Source organism: Malaya genurostris, chromosome 2, assembly GCF_030247185.1.
Source record: "Malaya genurostris strain Urasoe2022 chromosome 2, Malgen_1.1, whole genome shotgun sequence".
Lineage (NCBI taxonomy): Eukaryota > Metazoa > Arthropoda > Insecta > Diptera > Culicidae > Malaya > Malaya genurostris.
Window position 1 is genome coordinate 255,456,243 of NC_080571.1, and position 24,029 is coordinate 255,480,271.

The 24,029-nt window shown below is 36.6% G+C and overlaps 1 protein-coding gene across 2 annotated transcripts in view; it reads right to left on the minus strand.

The window, feature by feature from the left end:
• Positions 1-496: 496 nt before the first annotated feature.
• The window catches only part of LOC131429574 (protein borderless), a 35,414-nt gene continuing 11,881 nt past the window's right edge, over positions 497-24,029 (minus strand). The window contains exons 2-8 of one of the 2 annotated variants that reach the window (XM_058593788.1): positions 2,638-2,860; positions 2,291-2,575; positions 2,080-2,228; positions 1,765-2,025; positions 1,266-1,701; positions 979-1,206; positions 497-912 (exon numbers count right to left, since the gene is read on the minus strand). In XM_058593788.1, the coding sequence (XP_058449771.1) occupies positions 674-912; positions 979-1,206; positions 1,266-1,701; positions 1,765-2,025; positions 2,080-2,228; positions 2,291-2,575; positions 2,638-2,860 (1,821 nt within the window). In that variant the 3' untranslated portion in view covers positions 497-673. Of the gene's footprint in view, positions 913-978; positions 1,207-1,265; positions 1,702-1,764; positions 2,229-2,290; positions 2,576-2,637; positions 2,861-24,029 lie in introns of both variants that reach the window. The other variant, XM_058593787.1, reaches the window with a different exon arrangement.

Genomic DNA, 24,029 nt, shown 5'->3' on the forward strand with positions numbered 1-24,029 from the left:
TACTTGTCATTTGATGATCGCCGCAACTGAAGCCTATTTTAAGGCCATGGACAAATCATTCTATAAGAATGATGTAAAAAATTTAGATAATAAATAAAGAAATTTGGCTCAAGAAATGTTGTTTTCCTAGTTAGTTCCTGCACTTTTTGAATGATGTGGAAGCAACCGTCTCTACGGCAGTATCGAACCGCACAGATTGCAAGTCGATTCGACACTGAATTTTGTTTTCTGTGAGTAATTTTCTCAAATGCGAACGCACTCATTGAAGAGTTGAAATCATATGGAAACCGTGAACTTATGTATACGAAACCGTCATATGAATTATGACATAGCATATCAATGTTCAGAATCAAAAAAAGTTAATGAAACAGCGATACAAAATTTGATGGGTGATGTAATTGCCTGGTAGTTAGTATTTGGTTGGTCGGAAGCCTAATCAGTTTCTACTATTTCAATTTCAATTTCAACACTTTCGGATCAAAGAACCACTTTACGCTTATTCGTATCTTGTTCTTTATGTTGCATCACTTACATCGTTAACAAAATATTACAACTTAGTATAGCAATCAGACAGTTGAGTTCTATAACCTATGAACAGCAGTGTTTATTGTTAAATTCCTATTTACCAAATCGATTCGAGAAAAAATGCAAATTTATCGCAAAATAACTGCGCTTAAATCTTGACATTCTCTGCTTCACGCAACTTTTTCATTCGATTACGCTTCATGTACAGAAGTGTGCTTATCACTACCAAACAGAGCAACAAAATTAACACTCCACTTATGGTGATCACCTTTACCCTTCGGTACGGGTAAATGTAGACCTCAACCTCATTGCTTCCGCTGGTATAGTTTGTGGTGGACATGGCAAAAACCTGGAACGTGTACAGTTCGTCTTCTTCCAGATCGTCAACTGAAATTCAAAACTCAAATGTAGTTACAAAAATAAAGCTGAAACTCAACCGAATGTGACTCTTACGATTGTAACTGATCTCGGGAGTTGAAATACTTCCATGCAGTTTGTGCTGTGGTTCAAGCCACCATCGTAGAATGTAGAAGCGGAGCTGATCCAGACCCAATTCCGGTGGCTGCCAACGTGCTTGATAGTTATTGCTTCGCTTTTCGATCGTCAAATTGATCGGTGACCCAATTTGGTTAAACTGCAATAGTGTATCCTGAAACGTTTCTGGTTGCTCGAATTCCTTTGCTGATGTAGATGAAATCTTATTAGTTGGTGTTTGCTGATTCTGTAAAACAAGATCTTACGTTTGGTGAAATATCGGAATGCTTTGCTGAACATTCCATCACCGTAGTTATCCTGGCACAGTACCATGAACTCGTATTCCTTGGCCGGTTGTAGGTTTGTTATGGTCGCTTCCAGGATGTGTTTGTTGTTCACTTTGAAAGTTCTCCACTCGGGGGCTTCCGCCAATCGGTACCAAATAATATAGTCCAGGTATTGTCGGATATATCCCGGTGCCCACCGGAGAGTGATGGCCGTATCGGAACTGTTTCCAGTCAGATTATACGGTGCCCTAGGAGATACATTTTCGATCATAATTTCCGCATCGGCCGAAACGGTCGCTGCTTCGTTTGTTGCCTGACACGCATAAATTCCTCTATCCGATTCTATAATATCTTCAATAGTCAAGTTTCCTCCGTTCAGTTGATATCGACCATGAGGCAATAAACTTCCGTCTTTCTGGAATAATCATTTTTGTGTCTACCGATTTCGGTATCAACCGTAAAGGAAAAACTAACTTACCTTGACCCATGTAATCGGTGGCGTATGATATCCATCTCGATCCCTGGCATCGCATTGCATCTCGACAGTCCCTCCAATCTTAGTCACGTACAACAGCTTCGGCCTAAGAATGATGTTCGGTGGTCTTTGCACGATCACATTGATAATCGGCGAAGGTCCATCCGTTCCGAGATCGTTGTACGGCGTGCAAGAGTAGCGCCCGGCATGTGAGTCATCAACTTTTTCAAAGTAAATACTTCCATTTCGTTTATAGAATACACCCTGAAATGCATTTTTCTTCGATCTGAAAAAGTTCCAGGGACTGTCGTCGCTTACCTGCACGTTGTACGGATCGAACAAAAACCCGTCCTTCTCCCACCGTAGATTCGTCAACGGTGGGTTCGATCGGAAATGACAGTCCAATACGGCAGGCTCTCCAAACGGTAAATATACCTCTTTTGGAGCATAGACAACTTTTGCCTTATCTTAAATATAAACAAATTTGTGAATCGGTGCTCAGATTAGGGTACCTGTTTCATCGACGTACATTGAACATTAAGAAATGCTGTTGCACCTTGTGTATCATTCATCGTATTCTTGACTTGACAAGTGAAATAACCCAAATCACTCATCTGCGTCGGATTGATCGTGAGACTTCCATCCGGACCGAAAGTGGATCGGTGCAGTAGATCGTACATTTCAAGCAAGGACACGTTATCTTTGTACCACTCTACGAACATCGTTTCCGGATTTTGAGCCAAACAGTGAAAGAATGCCGGGTCACCTTCTAGCACCGTTTGATTCACTGGTGGAATCTTCAGTAGAGTTCCTCCTGCGCCGAAAAAGGATTATAAATACCATTAATTGTCATCTTGATGGTATACGGGTACTCACCCATCACGGATATGTGGAACCATGTTCCATTGTTTCGCTTGTTAGGAACCCGATTGGGAAAGATGACCTTACACTCGTACCAACCGTTGTCACTCTCGCGGATCGAGGTAAGATTGAGCGATGCTTTTCCGTACATTAGATCATTGTTCAGTAACGTTACTCGACCAATATAAGTTTCATAAGAGTTCAAAATTCCATCGTACAACGTGAAGACGGGTTTATTCTGAAAGAAGAAGCGAAAAAAAAAGTTTTCTAAGAAATCATTAAATCAATCTTTTTCAGTTTAAGTATTTATCTCTCCCACCAAGATTTGAAGTCTTACAATTTAATTTGTACTAGATATTTCAGGGTATTCACATCATCATAGCTCTTTCCGAAAAATCTAAACAGACAAACCTAACGGAGGTAAAAATTGCAATCGCTGCTGACTTCAAGCAGTGTCGCATTCGACCTTCGCTTCAAGAACATGCAATGTAGCTTAAGAAGCAAATGCACCTCTATATACAGCAAGTGCATCTATTTCAATTGATTAGTACTACTAATGTAGTATATGTGGTATCCTCAATTATGTGATATCCACATTGAGTATGATTGGGTTAGCGTGTGGCGGTGAGTGACAGTGTGGAATAACGGGGGCATGCGTTTAGTCAAGGGCCGCGAACGAGTATCTAGAATATAAGTGGATATCTGCGGAAAGAAGAATATCACATTGGCGATCCTGCCATGATAAACTGAACTGGAGAATCTCAAATTCATTTTCATCGTAAGTGTGATTAAGACGATTTACAAACGACGAGAAAGCCGAAAAAAGAAAGAACTATGGTAAGCATTTTTTCAAGTGTTTCAAAAACGAACCGTATTCAATCGTGAACAAATGTTTTAAACTTTTATTTAGGCGACACGGACCGTAAATGGTCTGATCCAATTTGTCAATAAACAAACAAAAGAAATTTCTGTTTACAAACAGTACTGCTGAACTGTCAAAATGTGTTCATCCGAATGAGGTTAGCTGTGACGGTAAAAAACCTAATGGTTAATTGAAATGTCAACGAGATAGAGTAGCAGCTGATGTCCTTTGGATAACTTTCGGTACCGAAAAACACACATGTTCATTCCGGATACAAAGAAAGTGGTATAAACTGCTTGCGTATACGTTACATACACGTAAAATTTATAAATTGATTAGAATATGGCAACAGAGGCATTTTGTGCGAGAGTGATTTGGTTTTCGAAGCATGGCCGTGCTGGTGTTCAGTTATGTTAGTGTCTAGCGTTATGGAGTGCTTGAGGATTCAAGTAACGTGTGCGAACGAAAGAGTTTCACACGCTGCTATTCGCACTCGTTCTTATGTTTGGTGCAATTTATCGAGAGGAGCGCAGGATGGTTGCTGTTATCATTCGGTGCTTCTAGAGCATGTACATAAGCTGTTTCTGCGCGGGGGTGCCATTTTCATACATATTATGGACAACCACAGATTCTATAAACCAATATGCTACACATATTTTGTGCCACAGATCGCATTTTTTTTTCATGTGAAGAGTTTGCAACTTATTACAGAGAGCGTACGCAAGAATAAATATAATTTGGGTTCTGGTGTTGAGTTTTCTGCAGAAATTTTTGATTTTTTTTCTGGTAAAGCAGAAAAGGGTTGAAGGATTGAAGTATAAATGGAGGCAGATGTTGAAGACTGGCATTGACAGCTTATAAGACAGATAACCGCGGTTAGCCTCAATCAAAACCACGGTTATGTCTCTGTAGGTAGACTACAAATATATCTCGGTAATTACAATTGTTAATAACTGATATTTATTATTACTGTTGTTGAGGGGGGGGAAGTGGTATCCTGAATTATGTGATATCCACATTGAGTATGATTGGGTTAGCGTGTGGCGGTGAGTGACAGTGCGGAATAACGGTGACATGCGTTGAGTCAAGGGTCGCGAACGAGTGTCTAGAATATAAGTGGATATCTGCGGAAAGGAGAATATCACAGTATACAATCAATTTTATAAGGACTTAAAGGCAATTTAATTTGCTGACAACACCAACAAAGTGCACTACGAGGAGCATAAAATCATCTAGTTCAACATACCGTTGCAAAAAGAGGATGGAAGTGTCATGGAAGTGCGTATGCATAATCTGCAATCCTCCGCAAGCGATGATTATGAGCATTATTATCGGTATCATTTCACAGTAAAAATCATGTGGAGTGAATGTAGAAGGTCCCTATTACGGAAGTCACTTCAGAGATAAAAGTAATTACTTGGTTGAGCTTGACTTTAAGCGTTGACATGAGTTTAGCTTGACTTTAAGCGTTTCTGTCACTGCAGTGATCACTACACTGTACATACATGATACTGGTAATAGGTCAAATCACGTTAAGTGACATGTGAGTGGAATGTAAATGAAAGTGGAAGTAACAAGAAACACTAATAAGAATCATTATTCATAGAATCTTGTCGTAGTAAAGAAAAACTTCAATTCAGAAAACCGTGATAAGCGTATTTTAAATAGTTCAATTAAACCGTTCTTGCAATAAACTAAAAGCTTATAAGAATTTTCATTAATCTGGTAAAATTCATTTTATTTAGTGATTCAGTTTCAGTTTTTATAACAAAGCGTCGCAATCGTATCAGTTGTTTTTGCATTTTTTTTTTGCTAGAAAGGTGACGTTTATGGGGAGGTTTTAGACTATACTGCCCATACTTGCATATCAGTCCCATATGGAAAATCGGTATGTCGAGAAAAAGACAATTAAAATTTTATTTTCGAATTTTTTGATTTATTGCGCTACCTAATGCTAAATCATGGTATTATTACATGAAATATCGGTAATGCACCATTGCTATTCTAATATTGCAACAAATGAAATTATTGATATTTGCACTAAATAGGACTGATATGCGGGTACTTTGCATATGGGACAGACATAAGTTGATATTTTTTTCACATTTCAATGAACAAACCATAAACTTTTATTGCAATTTCTGAGAGTATATTAAGGATAGATTGCATTCCTGAAGCTAACTCAATATTGACGAAAATCGATATGGGACTGATATGCGAGTATGGGCAGTATATTACATAAGGAAAATCTTTCGGAAAAGTCGAGAAAATCAAGAAAAATGTTTTGTATGGAATAAGAAATTTTCCACTCAATGCATGCTAGATCTTCGATGATTGTTTGGCGCGTATCGAGCTATGCAATGCTGCTGCCCGGTGGAGAGCAAAAAATGAATACTAGATTATTAATAAAATCGTTTGGCGCCAAATGAGCAGATTTGTGCTCAAATTTTATTGAGCCTACTTGATTCACATGTTTCTCTAGTTCAAACCTAATGTTCCAAAGTATAGGCGAGAAATGAACAGCATACAGGTTTCCATTTTTCAGTATATCAATTGTGTTCAATACCGCCAAGTCGAGTTATACAGGGTGATTTTTTAAGAGCTTGAGAACTTTTTTAAACAATAAAACGCATAAAATTTGCAAAATCTCATCGGTTCTTTATTTTAAACGTTAGATTGGTACATGACATTTACTTTTTGAAGATAATTTCATTTAAATGTTGACCGCGGCTGCGTCTTAGGTGGTCCATTCGGAAAATCCGCTTTTTTATCGACAAATTTTGTTCAGCGATGAGGCTCATTTCTGGTTGAATGGCTACGTAAATAAGCAAAATTGCCGCATTTGGAGTGAAGAGCAACCAGAAGCCGTTCAAGAACTGCCCATGCATCCCGAAAAATGCACTGTTTGGTGTGGTTTGTACGCTGGTGGAATCATTGGACCGTATTTTTTCAAAGATGCTGTTGGACGCAACGTTACAGTGAATGGCGATCGCTATCGTTCGATGCTAACAAACTTTTTGTTGCCAAAAATGGAAGAACTGAACTTGGTTGACATGTGGTTTCAACAAGATGGCGCTACATGCCACACAGCTCGCGATTCTATGGCCATTTTGAGAGAAAACTTCGGAGAACAATTCATCTCAAGAAATGGGCCGGTAAGTTGGCCACCAAGATCATGCGATTTGACGCCTTTAGACTATTTTTTGTGGGGCTACGTCAAGTCTAAAGTCTACAGAAATAAGCCAGTAACTATTCCAGCTTTGGAAGACAACATTTCCGAAGAAATTCGGGCTATTCCGGCCGAAATGCTCGAAAAAGTTGCCCAAAATTGGACTTTCCGAATGGACCACCTAAGACGCAGCCGCGGTCAACATTTAAATGAAATTATCTTCAAAAAGTAAATGTCATGTACCAATCTAACGTTTAAAATAAAGAACCGATGAGATTTTGCAAATTTTATGCGTTTTATTGTTTAAAAAAGTTCTCAAGCTCTTAAAAAATCACCCTGTATAACAACTAAAGACTGTCCCAGAAAGTAGAAAGATTAAGTGAAAAAGCCGTTCGAAATACAATCAGTAAGTTTGGTGAGGATAACACCTTCGAGGATAAACCGAAAACGGGTCGAAAAAAAGGTCCTGCTAACCCTCAGTTGGATAAACGTATACTGAAGGCGTTCGAGCAAAAAAGAGGGTTTCAGTTCGGGATGTGGCCAAAAAAGTGGGCACTTCGAAGTCAAATGTTCTTCGTGCTAAAGAACGTTTGAATCTTCGAACCTATAAGAAGCAGAAACAACCAAAACGTAGTCCGAAACAAGAAGCATCGATCAGGCTGAGGGTTCGAAAGCTGTACAATACGATTCTTGCTGGAAATTTGAACTGCATAATCATGGACAACGAAACCTACGCGAAACTCGATTACAAAGCCTTGTCAGGACCACAATATTATACACCATCTGGAACGAGTCCGAGACATCGATTGAAATCGAAAAATTTGGTAAGAAAGCTATGGTCTGGCAAGTAATTTGTAGCTGCGGTAAGATTTCGAAACCCTTTATCACCACTGCTTTAATGAACAGCGAAATATACATCAAGGAATGTTTACAAAAACGACTTCTACTCATGATTCAAAGCCACAAGGATCCTGTTGTCTTCTGGCTACATCTTGCTACTTGCCACTACTAGAAATCATCGGTAGAATGGTATACTACCAAAAATGTCACTTTCGTCCCAAAAGACATGAATCCACCAAATTACCCACAACTTCGACCAATTGAGGAATTTTGGGCATTAACGAAGGCACATCTTAGGAAACATGTCTCGGCAGCCGAAACCATTCAACAGTTCGAAAAAGATTGGAAAAAGGTGTCAAAACTTGTCGCCAAGAAGTCTGTACGGAATTTAATGAGGAACGTTCGCAAGAAGGTGCGCCAGCTAGTCTACAATGACTAAGTAGCAAATGTTGAGAATAATATTCTGTTGTTGTAGTCTACTATTATCAGTATATCGAATAAAATTTGAATATCTAACTCTTGTGAATTATTTGCAGCGAAATCAAAGTGCGTCCATACTTTCTTTGACAGTCTTTATAAGAAAAAAAAGTTATTTACCAGAGAGATTATTTTATGATTCGTTTTTTTTTCTTTAAATTCCTGAAATGTAAATCTCTATCATCCCGATGAATGTAAATATTACTATCACAATGTGCTGATATTTCATTCAGAGACAACAGGAATAAGGTGTGCAAATGGCAAAGTCAAATTGTCACCATTAACTTAAAAACCAAAACTATTCAGCTCTCAAACTTAAACTCAAAATCGAGCAATTGGCAAAATAATATGGCGACTCTACTAATGAGATGACTATTGGTACAATCGCCCAACTACTTCCAAATATTGCTCCTTTCAGGTAAATACAAATTGCTACTTTCAGGTATACAATTGTTGATTTATTTTGACAGAACATGATAAATAAGAGTACCCACTGTGTGTGATAAAACAACTTTCACCATTCTACGACGAGCAATCATGACCACGCTTTTCTGAAACTGACTCCTACATAGGTCGTTCGATTGTTTTCATTTTGTCAGTGCTCGAAATAATTTCCATCCAAAGATATTTTTTGAGCGGCATGAAGTTTGCCAAGAAAGCTGCAGGTTCAGAAAAAATGGGAGCAAGAGCGGAAAGTACAAGAACAAGTGCAGAAACTACAGGAACAGGTGCAGAAAGTACAGCAATAAGTACAGAAAGAACAGAAGCACAGAAAAAAGTTGAATGTCAAAAGTTTAATAGCAAATGTCATTGAGAGAACAATTTGGACTGGTAAATTGAAAGGTGAAAAATTTTTATTCTACGCATTCCAAAAATACCCACTGATACGTTATTTGCATTTAAACGTCAATTCCTAATTCGTTTGGTTTTTGTACAGGGTGATTTTTTAAGAGCTTGAGAACTTTTTTAAACAATAAAACGCATAAAATTTGCAAAATCTCATCGGTTCTTTATTTTAAACGTTAGATTGGTACATGACATTTACTTTTTGAAGATAATTTCATTTAAATGTTGACCGCGGCTGCGTCTTAGGTGGTCCATTCGGAAAATCCGCTTTTTTATCGACAAATTTTGTTCAGCGATGAGGCTCATTTCTGGTTGAATGGCTACGTAAATAAGCAAAATTGCCGCATTTGGAGTGAAGAGCAACCAGAAGCCGTTCAAGAACTGCCCATGCATCCCGAAAAATGCACTGTTTGGTGTGGTTTGTACGCTGGTGGAATCATTGGACCGTATTTTTTCAAAGATGCTGTTGGACGCAACGTTACAGTGAATGGCGATCGCTATCGTTCGATGCTAACAAACTTTTTGTTGCCAAAAATGGAAGAACTGAACTTGGTTGACATGTGGTTTCAACAAGATGGCGCTACATGCCACACAGCTCGCGATTCTATGGCCATTTTGAGGGAAAACTTCGGAGAACAATTCATCTCAAGAAATGGACCGGTAAGTTGGCCACCAAGATCATGCGATTTGACGCCTTTAGACTATTTTTTGTGGGGCTACGTCAAGTCTAAAGTCTACAGAAATAAGCCAGTAACTATTCCAGCTTTGGAAGACAACATTTCCGAAGAAATTCGGGCTATTCCGGCCGAAATGCTCGAAAAAGTTGCCCAAAATTGGACTTTCCGAATGGACCACCTAAGACGCAGCCGCGGTCAACATTTAAATGAAATTATCTTCAAAAAGTAAATGTCATGTACCAATCTAACGTTTAAAATAAAGAACCGATGAGATTTTGCAAATTTTATGCGTTTTATTGTTTAAAAAAGTTCTCAAGCTCTTAAAAAATCACCCTGTATATGGAAAATTTTATGTTTCGGCGTGTCGCGTGTCGGCTACCAATGGTTTTATATTTTTTTACTGAAAATGGGAAACTAAAAAAATATTGTTTATAATAGAGTAGCTATTTCCAAATCCGTTTATTTTTTATACTTAATCTTAAATTATTGCGCTACAAAGTGTGCAGGGGTCAGCCAGTATATTGTTAAAAACCTGTTTTATCTGCCTAGTACTCAAGTAACATTTTAAACAATAGTAAATACCTGTAGCTGTCTTCAATGCTGCATCATAAATCTTGCATTAAAACTTTAAACTCTGTGAAAGCCTACTGAAAACCTATACAAGAGGATGTTACTGCCAAGTGGTCCATTTTTAATAAGGTTGATATAGCAAAGTGCGTTTGTTGTTAGTCCGGATAGAAGGTTTTATTTTGGGAATTTTTACGACTTTTGTTTCGCTTGTTTGAGTGTTGGTAAAATTTTTAACACACTTTACCTTATTGTTCTGGAACCGGAAGTCGGATCCAAATGAAATTCAGTACACTGGGGTCTTTTTTACGCGTTTTTTATGTGGTTTCTTTTTACGCGGATTTCCGAAGCTACGCAATTTTTATTGTTTTGTCGAGGATTTCCCAAATTACGCGGTTTTATTGTTTTGTCTTAGAAATGCATGGAATTTCGACATCTGGTGTTATCCCGAATTTTCTTTTGAAGTCAACTCTTTGACACTTAAAAATTTTCGATTGTTTTAAAAAAAATGTTCAGATTCCGAACATTCCGAAGTTACGCGGTCTTAAATTCGATAGTCCCAAAGTAGATTTTCACCAAAATATTTTTTTGAGATTACACCAGATCTGGACGTTCTAAGATATTTGGCATTTCTAAGATATTTGACATTAAAAATTATTTCTTCAGTTTTGAGGTTTTTTTTGCGCGTATTTTTTTTTGCACGGTTTTTTTACGCGGTACGTATCCCCGCATATAAAAAGACGTCAGTGTAGATTTGCATAGAACCATAAGACCATTCATTCGAGTCTAAGTCTATAAAAATCTCTGAGAAAAGTGAGTAAGTTATATGAAATTGAATTTTTCACACTAATCACCCTGTAATTCCGGAACTGGTAGTCGCATAAAGATGAAATTTAGGAAGTTTTTATGAGACTACAAGACCTTTCATTTGAATTTGGTTTCGTGAAAATCGGTGCAGTCATCTTCGTGAAAAGTTAGCACACATATTTTCATGTTTTTTACATTTTACCCAATAATTCCAAAAGCGGAAGTCAGATAAAAACAAAATTCAAGAATTTTGTATGGGATTACGAGACCTTTCATTTTAATCTACGTTTGTGAAAATCGGCTAAGCCAGCTCCGAGAAAAGTAGGTGCACTTATGTTTTTGCACATTTTACCCCATAATTTCGGAACCGGAAATTGGACTCAAACAATATTCAGGAATTTTGTATGGGACCAAAAATAGTTTTTCCCATGTAACGCTGCGAGGGTACTACGAAATTTCAAATTTTCTCGTTTTTCAAACTCTTTAAAACTCCAGCGTTATTGTACATTTACGTGTCAGTCGTGTAAACTTCATCATTTCTTTACGTGTTGGTTGAATAAAGCCTGAAGTAGCCTCTTTTTGTTTTTCGATCTTTTAAGATGGCTTTTATCGTATCAAAGAACGCTCACTAGCAACTCTTCACACGATTCAATCGGTTCCATGTAAGAGAGACGGATATCATCGCAGCAACAAAAAACCGGCGTGGTTCATTTAACATAGAATAGACACCAGTGCGAGAGCGAATTTTCAGACCTGCCTGAGAATCAAAGGTTGGCTCGCTGCTGTGGCGATTCTCCCTGAAGCAACAAACGGTCGCTTACTCTCGTTTCGCGATCCTATTCTGTATGGGCTGTGGGTAATTGCGATAGAATCATTTTACTATTGCCGCTTATTCTAACTATGTGCATATAACCTTTGTATAAGTTGTTTCTATGAGAATGTATGTGAATGCTCCACACAAGGGTTTAGAAATATTGCAACCTAGTATGAGAATCATCAAGTCGAATCATCCACTTTGGCTTTCCATACCCAATACAGACGAAAAGTATACGTTGGTTAACTGCGGTTGATGGATATTTTTTTTTCAGAGGGTCAATAATTTAAATTTGAATCACAGTGATGATGAAAGTGGTTATATAACTCGTGCGGAGGTTTCGAAATTCGTGACTAATTGTGAATTGTAAGGAGGGGGTGTCAATTTTTTATAAAACGTAACATACTGTCATATACTGTTTTCTGGAAAAGTGAACCATGAATTAAAATATTATGCCAGAAACTCATTCGGCCACTGTCACAATAACCTTGTTTCTGATCTATGTGCTTTCGTTGAGCAACACAATGATGACATTTCAGTTGATTAATACCGTTAAGTTTCCCGGTAAATCTCTCTGTCAGGTACTGCCGAAAGCATTCCTATCCATCTGAATGCAGACTCCAAATGAATGAACACATTAATGCATGCATACACATTTATGCAAGGGCTCTTACGTAATATAAAACTGTTCATCTGGTAGAACGGGTGCATGTTGAAACAGCATGCACAATCAGAAATCTGCTCAAACCATACTGTCCGATGATGTTATGCCCGTCAAAACCGTGTAATTTATGCACGGAATGCCATTGTCAGTTACGCGTTGAATATTCACTCAACAAACCAGCACGCTTGTTCTAACGATAGTTGGGAAATTGACCATAATGTCATTGTCGCATTTGTCTACTGCAAACAGTTGTATGATTCTATGAACCTCGGGTGGTTTCACCATTTCGAGCAATAAATCTTTCGAAGCATATTTGCACCATTTTCTAAGCGATCCTGAGCGTTGTATGGTTTGATTCAAGAAACCATTTTCGTGTTTGAAGTGTGTACTAGCTCTAATTTTCTATTTATTTTGAACTAATTTAAAATAATTTCGCAAGATACTACACATTACAGTTAACCTTATTCAAAACCCAATGTTAATCAATTTAGTTTTAAATGTACGATAGAGTACTTATTATATAAAAGTGCAAATAACTGGACAATTCAAACATCGTTCTAGGAATTTGTTTTACAGAGTCAATATTGTGGATGACGCACTTTTCTCTTAATTTTTTGCAACTTCCCCACCTTTCAAATAACACCCCCTCCCCCTCCCATCAAACCAACCACCACCCTCCCTTGAACTCTACCTCCTTTTGAGCCCCCCTTGAATAACTCCTACGCACGGGCCTGGAGTTTTCATTAATTTTGAGGTTTGAAGATGAGATGAAGAGGTTTTATGTTTGCTAGAGACAGAATTGAAAGTTTGATTATAGCTTCCTTCCATTATCCAAAAATAAAAGAAAGAAAAAGTTAATGAAATACCATTCCATACTGTCCCTAAATATTTGAATAACTGTGTTCATTCTTAATATTCCGATTTCTAATGTTAGTACATCACTCCCCCCTTTTTGACATTATGTACCGCTAAGATGTTTAAAGACTGTCCCAGAAAGTATGGACGCACTTTGATTTCGCTGTAAATAATTCACAAGTGTTAGATATTCAAATTTTATTCGATATACTGATAATATTAGACTACAAAAACGGAATAGTATTCTCAACATTTGCTACTTAGTCATTGTAGACTAGCTGGCGCACCTTCTTGCGAACGTTTCTCATTTAATTCCGTACAGACTTCTTGGCGACAAGTTTTGACACTTTTTTCCAATCTTTTTCGAACTATTGAATGGTTTGTGGGCAATTTGGTGGATTCATGTCTTTTGGGACGAAAGTGACAAGTATACCTTTCTTCCGTTGATTTCGAGTAGTGGCAAGAAGCAAGATCTGACCAGAAGACAACAGGATCCTTGTGGCTTCGAATCATGGGTAGAAGTCGTTTTTGTAAACATTCCTTGATGTAACACATGGATCAATAAGTCCCGAGACTAACAATGGAAACAACATTTTTTTTCAAATTTTTTTTTATTCATCAACATAATCACCTTTTAGGGGGATACAATGGTTCCAACGATTTTCCAATTTTTCAATACCATGTTTATAAAAAAATTTATCTTTCGCTTCAAAATAAGCTTCAGTTTCAGCGATGACCTCCTCATTTGAGCCAAATCTTTTTCCCTGGAGCATTTTTTTTAAGAACAGAAAAGAGCCAGTAGTCACTGAGGGCTATATCTGGCGAGTATGGGGGGTGGGGAAGCAGTTAAAAGCCCAATTCGTTCAATTTCGCCATTGTTTTCATCGACTTGTGGCAGGGTGCATTGTCTTGATGAAAAAGGATTTTTTTTTCTCTGCATGTGCGGTCGTTTTTTTACGATTTCCTCCTTCAAACGCACCAGTAAGTCAATATAATAATCACTGTTGATCGATTTGCCTTTTTCGAGGTAGTCAATGAAAATCACACCATGCGTATCCCAAAAAACTGACACCATGACTTTGCCAGCTGACTGCTGCGTTTTCGGACGCTTCGGACGGCTTTCGCTAGCTGTGCGCCACTCAGATGACTGCTGCTTCGACTCTGGAGTGTAGTGATGTATCCATGTTTCGTCCATGGTCACGTAACATTTTTCAATCCATTGTTTCGCTTGCACGGTGTTTTTACCCATTAAAAAAACAATGTTTTATCAAAACACGAAACTCGTTTTTTTCATTTTTTAAACAAACTACAAAACGACTTTACTCCAACCTCGATAACTCAGCTATTTTGGGCGGATCGACTTAAAATTTTGACCCGTTTCAAGCAAAGGTTAGTATTCTAGAAAGACGTGGTTACTGGTTTACTACGAGCGCCATCTCTGCTTTAATCTCGGGACTTATTGATCCATGTGTTATATTTCGCTGTTCATTGAAGCAGTGGTGATGAAGGGTTTCGAAATCTTACCGCAGCTACAAATTGCCTGCCAGACCATAGCTTTCTTACCATATTTTTCGATTTCAATCGATGTCTCGGACTGGTTTAACACACCTTCTCGCACCGTATAATATTGTGGTCCCGGCAAGGATTTGTAATCGAGTTTCACGTAGGTTTCGTCGTACATGATTATGCAGTTCAAATTTCCAGCACTAATCGTATTGTACATTCTTGTTTCGGACTACGTTTTGGTTGTATCTGCTTATTATAGGTTCGAAGATTCAAACATTCTTTAGCACGAAGAATATTTGACTTCGGCCATGGAACCAAACATTGTCATATGGATATACGGTGCTTGAATTGTGGTAAATCGCATTCGAAAGACGTTTGTCCATTGAATGAAACCACTAATAAATTTTCATGTTCAAATTGCGATGGAAATCATAAATCCAATTATTTGAAATGTCCTGTCAGGGAAAAAATTTTAAACGCTCGTTCGCTTAGACAACAAGTCAAATCAACGACCTTAAATTTACAGAACATACCTGAAAATCAAAAAAAAACCTTATAAATGCCACGCCTTATTCTTCTAAGGCATTTATTTCTTCGAATTCAAAACAAAAAGCAGGTACGCCTGCCAATTCGTCTTCTAACGAAAACAATTTATTGACAGGTAGATCGACCTCGTCATCATCTTCTTCTAATGTCAGTTATGCTGGTATATTAGGTAGAAATCTACCACCTATTTCTTCTAATGTAAATAATCAAAACACAGGACCGCCTTGCAGTCCATCGTCAAACGAAAACAATTTATTAATAGGTAGACCGGCCAAATCATCTTCTTCTAATGGCAGTCTACCTACAAATATTCCTTCAATGCCATTCGCTTCTTTAAATGAAGTCGATTTAGGCGATATAACTGAAAATAAAATGATCTACCTACAAGATCAACTTTTTCAAATGATCATCCGAATGAATTCGACTTCATCACTTTTTGAAGCATTTCAAATCGGATGGCAATTCGCAAATAATATTATAATGAATATTCGCAAATAATATTATAATTTAACAGTGATGTTAAATAATTATTTGAATATTTTAAATTGGAATGCTCGCTCTTTGAAATCGAGTGAAGATGAATTTTATAATTTTCTCAAAGTTCACAAAATTCATATTGCCATTGTGACAGAAACTTTTCTTAAACCAAATGTCAAATTGAAAAGTAATCCACATTATTTGGTTCATCGATTTGACAGGCTTACTGGAACGGGTGGTGGAGTTGCCATTTTTGTACAACGGTAAATTAAACATCGAATTTTATCTTCTTTCAATACTAAAGTTATTGAAAGCTTGGGAATCGAAGTTGAAACCATTCATGGAATTTATTTCATCGCTGGAGCATATTTGCCATTCCAATACGCCGGCGAACAATAAAATTTCTTTAAAGGCGATTTGCAAAAACTCACAAGATATCGATCGAACTTTTTCGTAATAGGGGACTTAAATGCTAAACATGTCCAGTGGAATTGTAGGCAAAATAACAGTAATGGTAAAATACTTCATAATCAACTCGCAGCTGGTTACTTCACAGTTCTTCATCCCAGTAATCCGACTTGTTTCTCTTCCGTGAAAACCCCGTCCACAATTGATCTGGTTCTAACAGATCAAAGTCACATTTGTAGTGAACCGATTACACATGCGGACTTTGACTCAGATCATCTTCCAGTAACATTCAGACTTTCCAACGAAGCTATATTTATTCCAATTAGTTCTATATTCAACTATCATAGAGCTAATTGGTTGGATTACAGATCTCAACTTGAAAATCATGTGGATCATGAAATTATTTTAGAAAATCCTGCGGACATCGACACAGCAATTGATAATATGAATCATTACATTTTCGAAGCTAGAAATCTTTCAGTTCCCAAAGCTCATACTAAATTAAATTCTCCTATCATCGATCAACTGCTCATTCGGTTGAAGAATGTTCGTCGCCGACAATATCAACGTTCTCGTGATGCTGCTATGAAAAACATAGTTAAGGATTTACAAAAAGAAATTAAACATAGATTTACTCTTTTGCGAAATGAAAATTTCGCTAAAGAAGTTGAACAAATTAAGCCATATTCTAAACCTTTCTGGAAACTTTCTAAGGTTCTTAAGAAACCTCAGAAACCAATTCCTGCTCTCAAGGAAGGAAATCAAATACTTCTTACAAATAGCGAAAAAGCTCAAAAACTTGCTCAGCAGTTCGAGAGTGTACACAATTTTAATTTGAACGTTGTGAGTCCTATTGAAAATGAAGTCTCACTGAAATATGATTATATTTCAACCCAAGTGTTATCACACGATGACATTATTGAGACGAATTTTGATGAAATTAAATCAATTATTAGGAAACTTAAAAACATGAAGGCTCCTGGTTTCGAGAACAATTAATGGTTTCATTCATACATAACATCGTTACACATCGGGTTGATTCATCTTTACTTCTGTCTAAACTTAATTTTTATATACCTTCCAGACAATTACGAAACCGAGCTATATTCTATATAAGTCATTATCGTACCAACTATGCTAAATTTGGTCCATTAAATCAAATGATGTCAACTTATAATAAGCATTGCGGAGCAATTGACTTTACAATGACACACGGAGAACCCGCAGATCACAAAATTACAATATTGCAATTGTTGTTTCACGCCCTGGTTGTTTCAACTAAAATGTTGTTGATTTAACTAACATATCTGTTGATTTTGACATAACCATTCAGGTAACCGAAATTGTTGTATTCAAATGCTGTCACTTGGCGGAAAACGAAGACAGCAGAAGGCAGAACAAAAAACCTCTCCATTTCACCAGAAGCGTTTCATATTGAAAATTTTCAATGGTGAATGAACGTCATATATGTTAGTTACGTAGTGGTCGTTTTATGTAAGTGAAAGTATGCATAAGAATATAACAGTTAATTGTAAAACAAGTTTTCCAAGTGTTAAATAGATATTCCTACAGTATAAATGTTATAATTTCATCTGAGAGTAATGTATTCTAGGACAGTTCATGTCAATGTTATTAAAACTGTTTAACGCTTAAAAATTTGCTGCTAAAGTGAAGTGGTACTATTTGTATTTTCTTGAAAGTGTATCTGTAGCATCAGGATTACCAGCGAGCCATTCTGCAAGTAAAGGAAAAATTTCCTAATTCCCTGTGACCATTTTTCTGGTGAGTTTCCTTTTGAGAATTGTAATCGTTTGGTTCATTTCCATATCCTTTGTGAGTTTAGTGATAAAGATATAAGCAGTTAATTAGGTAAAATTTCGTTGTTTAAGCAGTGAACGATTAGCTGCCCCCGAAGAGGCTAACAGTAAAAGTATTTATTGCAATTGGCGTTTTAAGTTCAAATAACTGAATAATTGGTTGAAACAACTGAGACATTTTTTTGCTTTCATGCATACAAGTAACTTTGCTGGGATTGTGTCTTTGCTCAATTGCACAAGTGACATTTCATTGAAACGTTTCATTGTTCGCTCAGGATGTTTGGCATTGCTCAACTGAAACGTTTCATTACTTGTTGGGTGTCGTTGCTAAGCTGCCAGCACGATAAATCAAAAATGACAGATTAGTTAAAACAACAGTCGATTAGTTGTACCAAATTTTAACCAATCAAAATCAGAAAAACAACTAATATTTTAGTTGTTTTGCGATCGCTGGTTTTTCCGTGCAACAGCCCAGCTCAAACAATATTTTAATTCAATACGACCTAGGTCCTAGAACATAATGCACATTAATGTTTATTTTAGAAAATATCACACGTGTTAAAATGTAATCAATACAATGTAATGGTCTACTATAGTTTGACGACAAATAAATATATAATGATGGAATTTTTAATAGTCTTATTAAAAATCTTCCCGATATTGCCTTGAGACTCCTGGTTAAAATTTTCAACAAGTGTTTTTCATTAGCTTACTTCCCAAAAAGATGGAAAAACACTAAAGTAATTCCTATCCTGAAACCTGATAAAAATCCAGCAGAAACATCAAGTTATCGACCAATTAGCTTACTTTCTTCTATCAGTAAACTTTTTGAAAAAATCATCTTGTTGAGAATGATGTCTCATATAAATGAGAATTCAATTTTTCTACAAGAGCAATTTGGATTTCGTCATGAACATTCAACTACTCATCAACTTGTCAGAGTAACGAACATGATAAAAGCAAATAAATCTTCTGGGTTATCCACTGGAGTTGCTCTTCTAGACATCGAAAAAGCATTCGACAGTGTTTGGCACAAAGGTTTAATAGCAAAAATGTCTGATTTCCAGTTTCCTATTTATTTGATCAAAATGATTCAAAATTATTTAACTGATCGTATTCTTCAGGTTAGCTATCAGAATTGTAAATCTGAATTGCTACCCGTACGAGCCGGTGTTGCGCAGGGTACGAGCGTAGCTCCAATCTTGTATAATATTTTCACTTCTGATCTTCCAAATCTACCCGTTGGTTGTCAGAAATCGCTATTCTGTGACGACACAAGTCTGTTAGCCACAGGTAGAAATCTAAGAGTGATCTGCAGTCGCCTACATAGAAGTTTAAATATTTTCAGTGATTATCTGTCAAAATGGAAAATTAAACCAAATGCAGCAAAAACGCAATTAATTATCTTTCCTCACAAGCCAAGAGCTTCTTTTCTTAAACCAAACAAAAATCACATTCTCAAATTGAATGGCTTGGAATTGACATGGTCTAATCAAGCTAAATACTTAGGTTTAACGTATGACAAAAAACTCACTTTCAAGGATCACATTGAAGGAATCCAGGCAAAGTGTAATAAATATATTAAATGTTTATATCCTCTTATAAACAGAAATTCCAAGCTTTGTCTAAAAAACAAATTGTTAATTTATAAACAAATTTTCAGACCAGCCATGCTTTATGCAGTACCAATTTGGTCAAGTTGTTGTTCCACCAGGAAGAAAACGCTTCAAAGGATTCAGAATGAAATTCTGAAAATGATTTTGAAGCGTCCTCCCTGGTTTAGTACAAATGAGTTACACATACTCACATATATAGAACCATTAAATGTAATGTCACATAATATTATAAGCAAATTCCGACAAAAATCGATGCAATCTTCAATTTAATCGATTCGCTCTGTGTTAGTTAGTAAGTTAGTATATAAGTTCCTTTTCCCCATTACACAATACAAGTAGGTTTAGAATTTTCCCTACACAAAAATCTCAGAATTGCGGAAGCAAATGATGTCTTCATGGTAATAACCAAATCATGTATATATTAGGGCTGAAAAGTCACCACTTGTGGATGAACACCCGATTTAAATCTTAATAATTTAATTTTAACTCATATTCCTATAAATAGTTATTTAAAAAAAAAGTTGTCAGAAAATTATATCGAACTCAGGACTTGATATCGAATACACTTCGAAAACAGACTAATAAACTCGTACCAAATTTGGTTCCCATACAATGAAGCCTAACTGTTTTTCATGGGTTATGTGATACTGAGATACACCCCAGTGCCACCACCTTCGGTGTCATCCATCTCCCATTTCAACCATTAACGCAAACTCGGTCTCTAACCAAGCGCCAACAATTGAGTGAGTGCTATTCCATAATTGCATTTCAGAAAGCGTAAAATTTATGAATCTACCAAACGAACGGACTCTTCTTGTCCAAACATCTTCTAGTCTTACGCGAGCAGAGTAAGTAACACTGCGCTTGAGAAATGGAAACAGACAGCGAGAAGAACGATACTGACTTTAGCGAGTTCACTAAATCGCCTGTCAGGAGCTGTCGTTTCGTGCTCGATAGGCCATAACAGGACGCTGGCAGCAGTACGCGTTACCGACATCATAATAATTATCGTATTAAGGTCACTTTGTCCCGACGAGTGAAGTAATGAATTTATTGACGGAATAAATTTATGGTTGACGGTGTTTCTATCTTGAGCATGTTTTAAGACAACATTCCGGACTAATTACGAGAATGATTTGAGTTCTGGATGGGAGGGTGACACTCATTTGCTTATTTATATGTCATACTTATGTAAAGCATTTGAGCAGTAACGAAAAGGAATTAGTTTTGGCCATATACTACCTACCGTATGTAAGAAACAACAATGATTTCATTATAAGTGAGCACGTATCTGCTAAGCGAGCTTGTTACTAAAAACCTGTGTTGAATGCTTTTCGCTTACTCTTATAGGAAGGATATGTAATCACTGTGAAAACCAACGAACTTAGATTCAAATGAAAGTTCTTGTAGTCTCATACAAAATTCCTGAAATTATGGATCTAACCACAATAATAAAGAAAAATCCATTCCATGTTCGGTTATTGATGACTCGGCAATTCATGATTCAATCCTGATCGCTTCTGCCGAACTAACTGTAAAATTTCTGCTGATAAGTTCGGCAATAATTGACAGTTAATAAATTTAGGATTGTCGAGATTCTTAGTATTTATATATTTTGCCAAGACAATTACCGAGCACTCGGCTGTGCAAATCTCGGCATTTTTTTAGCAAGATTCTGCAATAAAATTTAAGTGTGTATGGTAAAAAGGATTCCATTCCTTCAGGAGAGTTAAACTGACGGTTGTACAGAGTGCACAAAGATAGAATTATATTAATGTTAAATGGAACAAAAGTTTAACAGGTTTGGATTGTATTTACATTGCGAAATTATTGTAAAAATTCTCTGACTTTCATATCCTCTATCTCGGATTGGAAAAAATCATTTTCACACTTATATACTGTGCGCATCAAAATAGTAGCTTAACATTATTTGGACAACAACGCCATCACAACAAAAAGCGTTGGCTTAAGGAATCTCCATTCATAGCGAGGAGTTGGGTGAATAGTGTACAACATAAACAAAATTTTGAGCACTAACTTTTTTCGAAGATCTCTGGAGCGTTTTTCACAAAAAATCTCAAATAAAAGGGCTTAGGATCCCATAGTAAATTTTTGAGTTTCAGTTAGATCCGACTTCTGGTTCCAAAATTTGATTTGATTTCAATTTCAAAAGAGTTTTTTTATAAGTGGCCATGCAAACAGAAGCGGATTCTTCAAAATTGGTTAACAGAATATTCTTATTTGCAGACCTTGTTAATTGATTGTCAAACAAACTCGTTTCGGCAATACCGTTTCCCGGTAATGGATTTAGTGATTAAAAACTTTGAAATTGTACTTACTACTTACTACAATTTATCAGAGACGATTTGACCGATTTTCACATTCCTATATTCAAATGAAACATGTTATCATCCCATAGATTACTATGAAATTGTGATTAAATCTGACTTCCAGTTCCGGAATTATGAAATGAGGAATGTAAAAATTTCCAAAAGCCATTGAGGTGACGATGCAAAAAAATCAGAAACACGCTTATTAAAATTTCCAATCATCATTGAGGTGGCTGTGTAAAGTACAACATGATAAATAATAATGGAATGATTTTAGCTATTCCAGCTCTAGAAATACCGGAAGTTCTAAAACAAACGAAACTCACGTCGATTTCTCAGAGACAGTTGAACCGACTGTTACAAGCTCAGGCTCAAATGAAAGATCATATAGTCTCATAGTGTAGTGCGAAAATTGACTCGGATCCGACTTCCGGTTTCGAAGTTATAGGGCGAATTTAGTTGGATATTTGACGTGACGGAACGAAAAGCTTAAAACCCCTGAAATCGTTCTAAAAACTGTTTCAATGGGTAGGTTTTGTTAGTTGATGGCCAGACGAATTAGCTTTTGCTATACCACTTTCCAATTCCGGAAGTAGCAAAAATTGTACTCAAAAACTTCCACAAACTGGTCTTATTTTGAAATGAAAAGTCTCATAATCACATATATTGCGGGTGAGAGTCATTTCACCAGAAGCCATTTTTCCAAAAGATGTTTCGCCAAAGCAACTTCGCCGAAAGGGTCATTTCGCCAAATGTCATTTTGTCGAAAACCATTTCGCCGAAAGGGTAATTTCGCTGATTTCTTCAATTGTCTGAATATTGTAATTGAAATTGATTTAAGCTTACGACAAATTAAAGATGACAGTGTTTACGTCCGTTTTGTTGACCTAAAATTGCACTTCTGAAATACATAATATTTAAAATAACGGATTAATTCATTTCCCTGTGTTTAATTCAAAAAATCTTGAACATTTAGATTGGTTCATGAACCTTAGAACGGAATTCCAAAAATTGACTTTATTAGTTACTCAAAGCATCAAATAAATTCCTTTGGTTCTAGGCGAATGGTTGCGGTATTTTCAGCGAAACGACTTTGACCCGCTTTCAATGTTGCAACTAAACATAAACCGGATCCAACTTCCGATTCCGGAGTAACAGGGCGAAGTGTATTTAAAATATCAAATTTTTTTGTTAACCAAAACAATTTTCTTGTTTCAATTGAAGAGTCAATGAAAAGTATTTTAAAGAACCCCACAGTAATATTCATGAGAACATGAATTATATGGCTGGTAAAAACAGTTTTTTTTAAATTTTAGAACTACCAAAGCTAACGAAATGTTGGCAACCAGCATGCAGAGCCGAATTTACGGCCCCCTTGAGAAAGCCCGGGCCCGGGAGAATTCGCTCCTATACCCTTTTACTCTCGGCCGCGCAGCCAGCATGTCCTGGTTATTTCAGGGTTTGGTTACAAATTCTGCTAAGGATACACAGCTATTTCGATTATTCTTCACGTTTCGTCTTCGAGTCGTCAGTGTTAAGCAGCTCATATTGAGCTGCAAGTGCACCACATCCATACATTCAATCGAGACGAAAGAAGCATTGCACATTCAGTATGGTGACACTTACGAGTTGTAATTTACGTCTGTCTAACGGTAAACTTCGCACTGACAAAATGAGAAAAAGCCTAGATTTAGAGATTATTAATAGATATTTCTATATTTAAAAATCAATATTCCATAGAGACCACTCTATGGAATATTGATTTTTAAATATAGAAATATCTATTAATTGCTTTTTACGATCACTGTTAACTTAAAATATTTAATATTCTCCTTCATCGACTTTCCAATAACACACCGCCTTTAATGAAAAGTAAATAATAATCTTAATCACCCTTAATACAGTAGAACAAAACTTTTCGAAAAAAATACACTCTTTTGTATTGAACGAAACAAAACAACCTCATAACCAAAAACTATACAAATAAAACAATATCAAAGAATACGAATAAAGCAGGTGTACCGAAAACCTGGAATTGATTCATTGAAAAGCACCGTTTCATTTCACAGCTCGACTGTCGCTGACAATGCACATCATCATAGCAGGATTCGGATGAACTGCTGCCATAC